We start from the raw sequence: 2,848 nt of genomic DNA on the forward strand, positions 1-2,848 counted from the left end.
TATGTGCCTTGTGGACCCTGTCCCATGAGAGTGACAGACACTTTGGTGCAATGAATTTGGTCTCAGCATTTTCTAATGCAATCTGCAGGGCATTTTGGCAGCACCACAATTGAGAAGTGGCACTTTAAAGTCCCCCTGGTTGTCACTGCAGTATCCTTCAACCCAATCAGTCCCAACCTGGAATTTAAACCTTCAGGTTCCCCTGTGAATTGCAAGGCTTTTATTGTTGGATTCCTGTTTTTAGACACAGTGGGGGAAGCGGTCAGATTTGCTGCATCTCTGCAGGTGAGCAGGCTAGTGGTTCCCTTGAGTCTTCCTTGAGAGAAAAGAAGTTCCCATCAACAAGAGGGGCTGGCTTTAATCCTTTCCTGCAAAGAGAAAGCCAAATGAGGCCTCAGAGGGAAAGGAGAACTCATGCCCCACTGACCATGTACTGAGAAACCTCCTGGAAGGACCTGCAGCCGGTTTGCAATTGCTCTTGTGTCTCACCAGGACCAGGGAGCCTGGTCCCCAACCTGTTGAGACTAGCTCTGTAAAGAGCCTCCAATCCAGCCAGTTGGGAGGATCCACCTTGTGGGACACCATAGGCACCTGTGGGACAGAATGGTGAGGAGCTGACAGGGCTCCATGTGAGCCTGTGGGAAGCTGGGGCCTCAAAGGGAACTGACTCCTGTCACATGATGATGATGACCCTCAGCATTCTGCAGCTGAGGCAGTGACTTGTTCCACCAGTTCTAGGGTCAACATGGCTTCACTTTAATTTGATCCTCGAAAGCCCCAGGCCTGGCATCCACACAGTGGCCTTGGAGGTACAGAGAACAGGAAAACAGAGAACTTTTTTAGGGCTGGTTTGGTAGGCTTGAAGGGTCAGGATAAAAGACGCAGGCTGGGGAAGGTTGCCAGGCCCCAAACTTGTGTAGCTAGACATGGGAGGCTGTGTCACGAAGACTGATGGAGGCCACACTTGAGCAGGGATCTAGTGTGGCTTGTCTGAGCTGAGCAGCCTGGCCCCATTCAGGCAGCCTGAGAGTCCCTTCCTGCCCCATCCTCCTGCCATCCTCAATCAGGTATGTCACATTTCTTTATTCACAGGGAAGCTTCAGAGTTGGGGAGGAGCACAAGCCCTACCCCTAGTCAGACACAGAGTCTCACAATGACATTGGTTATGTGTGTCTTGTCTTCCTCTGTCAACTTGCTATTGACACAGTTCTTCATTCTTTCAGCCTCTTCCAGTAAGACAGGATTATTACTGTATGCTTTCACATGCTTAAGATAGTCTTCCAAGGTCCCGTGAACAAATAGTTCAACTTTTCTATCTATAACTGGGCAAAGGCTACAATCTGGAACACAAAAACAAGGTCACCCTCCCTTGAAAGTCAGGCATCAGCACTGCCCTGGGGATAGAGGGGGTGAGAGCCTGGAGAGCCTGCATGCCTGGCCCCCACACAGTAATACCCACCTCCCCCTGAAGTCAGGAGCAGGGCAGCCCCAAGGATTACCAGAGCACCAGCGAGCTTCATGGTAATGGCGGCAGGTACCCCATTCCAGCTTGGTGCTCTTTTATCCCTGCCCTGGTATGCTCAGTGGGCAGGGAGGGGCTTGTGTTGAGCCTGTCTAGACCCCTTCCATGAAACATCTTAGAACTTCCTGGGACTGTGTGTTTGTGTCCTGGGAAGGTATGTATTTTGGCAAGACAATCAGATCCTGGTAAAAAACCTGGCTCAGCCTAGTCCTGTTCTTAGTGATCTTAAGGTCACAAGTCATGTGATGGTCAAAGGAAAGTATGGCTAGGGAGAGTGTCAAATGGCCCCTCAGTCAGACCATGAGAAGTAAGGCCTGTGTCCCCCCATCACTGTGGGGACCTCAGTGTTTAGATAAGAACCGTGCTCACAGTCTGTGTCTAGACAAGGAAGACTTCAGACCACTGTCCATGTGACCCCTGCCCTGTCTCTATCCTGCCCCTGACTTCCATTTGCTTTGTGGCTTCCCTTGAACAAGTCTCTTCAATCCAAGCTTCTGCTGGTATAGGCATCTCAACTCGATCTATCTTTGTTGGTTGTTTTGTTGAGATAGTATCTCGGTACACAGCCCAGGCTGTCCTGAAACTATTTAGACCAGATTGGCCTTGAACTCACAAAGGTTTTTGTGACTCTCTACTACATGCTTGCTGAAGTTAAGGCAAGTACTTCCACAGTTGCCTAAACTTGACCTCTAAACTCATGGTTGAGGTTTATGTTTTGTGTTTTTGGGTTCCTTCCTCCCTCTCATTCATTCATTCTTTTATTTTTTTTTTTTTTTTGGAGACAGGATTTGTCTTGACCTTATAACCCTCCTGAGAAAGGGGTGTTTGTGTGTGTGTGTGTGTGTCTGTGTGTGTGTGTGTGGTGGATTCAGGTTTCCTTGGGGCTGATGGTAAGCACTGTCAAAATCTGTTAACAATGGCCAGCTGTGGTGGCTCATACCTTTGATTCCAGCTCTTAGGGGCAGAGGCAGGTGAACCTCTGTGAGAGTTTATCCTGGTCTACTTGGAGAGTTCCAGGCCAGCCAGAATTACACAGGGAGACCCTGTTTATAAACATCATTAGTGTGTTCATTAAGTCCATGCTGTAAGTGCCTGGTATTCATTCTCTCAGAACTAAGTTAGGATATTTCAGTTTGGAGCGACCTGGTGCCCTAACTGGCCACTGCCAGACTATGTGTTGCTGCTCTAGCTATTCTGACTGCTGGTCCAAAACCAGCTGGATGGGCCATTTTGAATATTCCACAGCTACTTTGGAAAAAAGTAGAGTCCAATCTCAGACAGTTACCCCAGCTCCTGAGGGCTCAGCGTCTGTCCATCTGTGCCAGT

General features: G+C 49.1%; 1 protein-coding gene across 1 annotated transcript; it reads right to left on the reverse strand.

Moving 5' to 3' along the window:
• Positions 1-338: 338 nt before the first annotated feature.
• On the reverse strand, positions 339-1,520 carry LOC127682725 (major allergen I polypeptide chain 1-like). Its single transcript, XM_052179317.1, has 3 exons — positions 1,460-1,520; positions 1,153-1,340; positions 339-368 (listed from the first exon to the last, which is right to left on the reverse strand). Exons 1-3 carry the CDS (start codon positions 1,518-1,520, stop codon positions 339-341), a joined length of 279 nt encoding a protein of 92 aa, XP_052035277.1.
• Between the last annotated feature and the right edge of the window lie 1,328 nt (positions 1,521-2,848).

Source organism: Apodemus sylvaticus, chromosome 1 (assembly GCF_947179515.1).
Source record: "Apodemus sylvaticus chromosome 1, mApoSyl1.1, whole genome shotgun sequence".
Taxonomy (NCBI): domain Eukaryota; kingdom Metazoa; phylum Chordata; class Mammalia; order Rodentia; family Muridae; genus Apodemus; species Apodemus sylvaticus.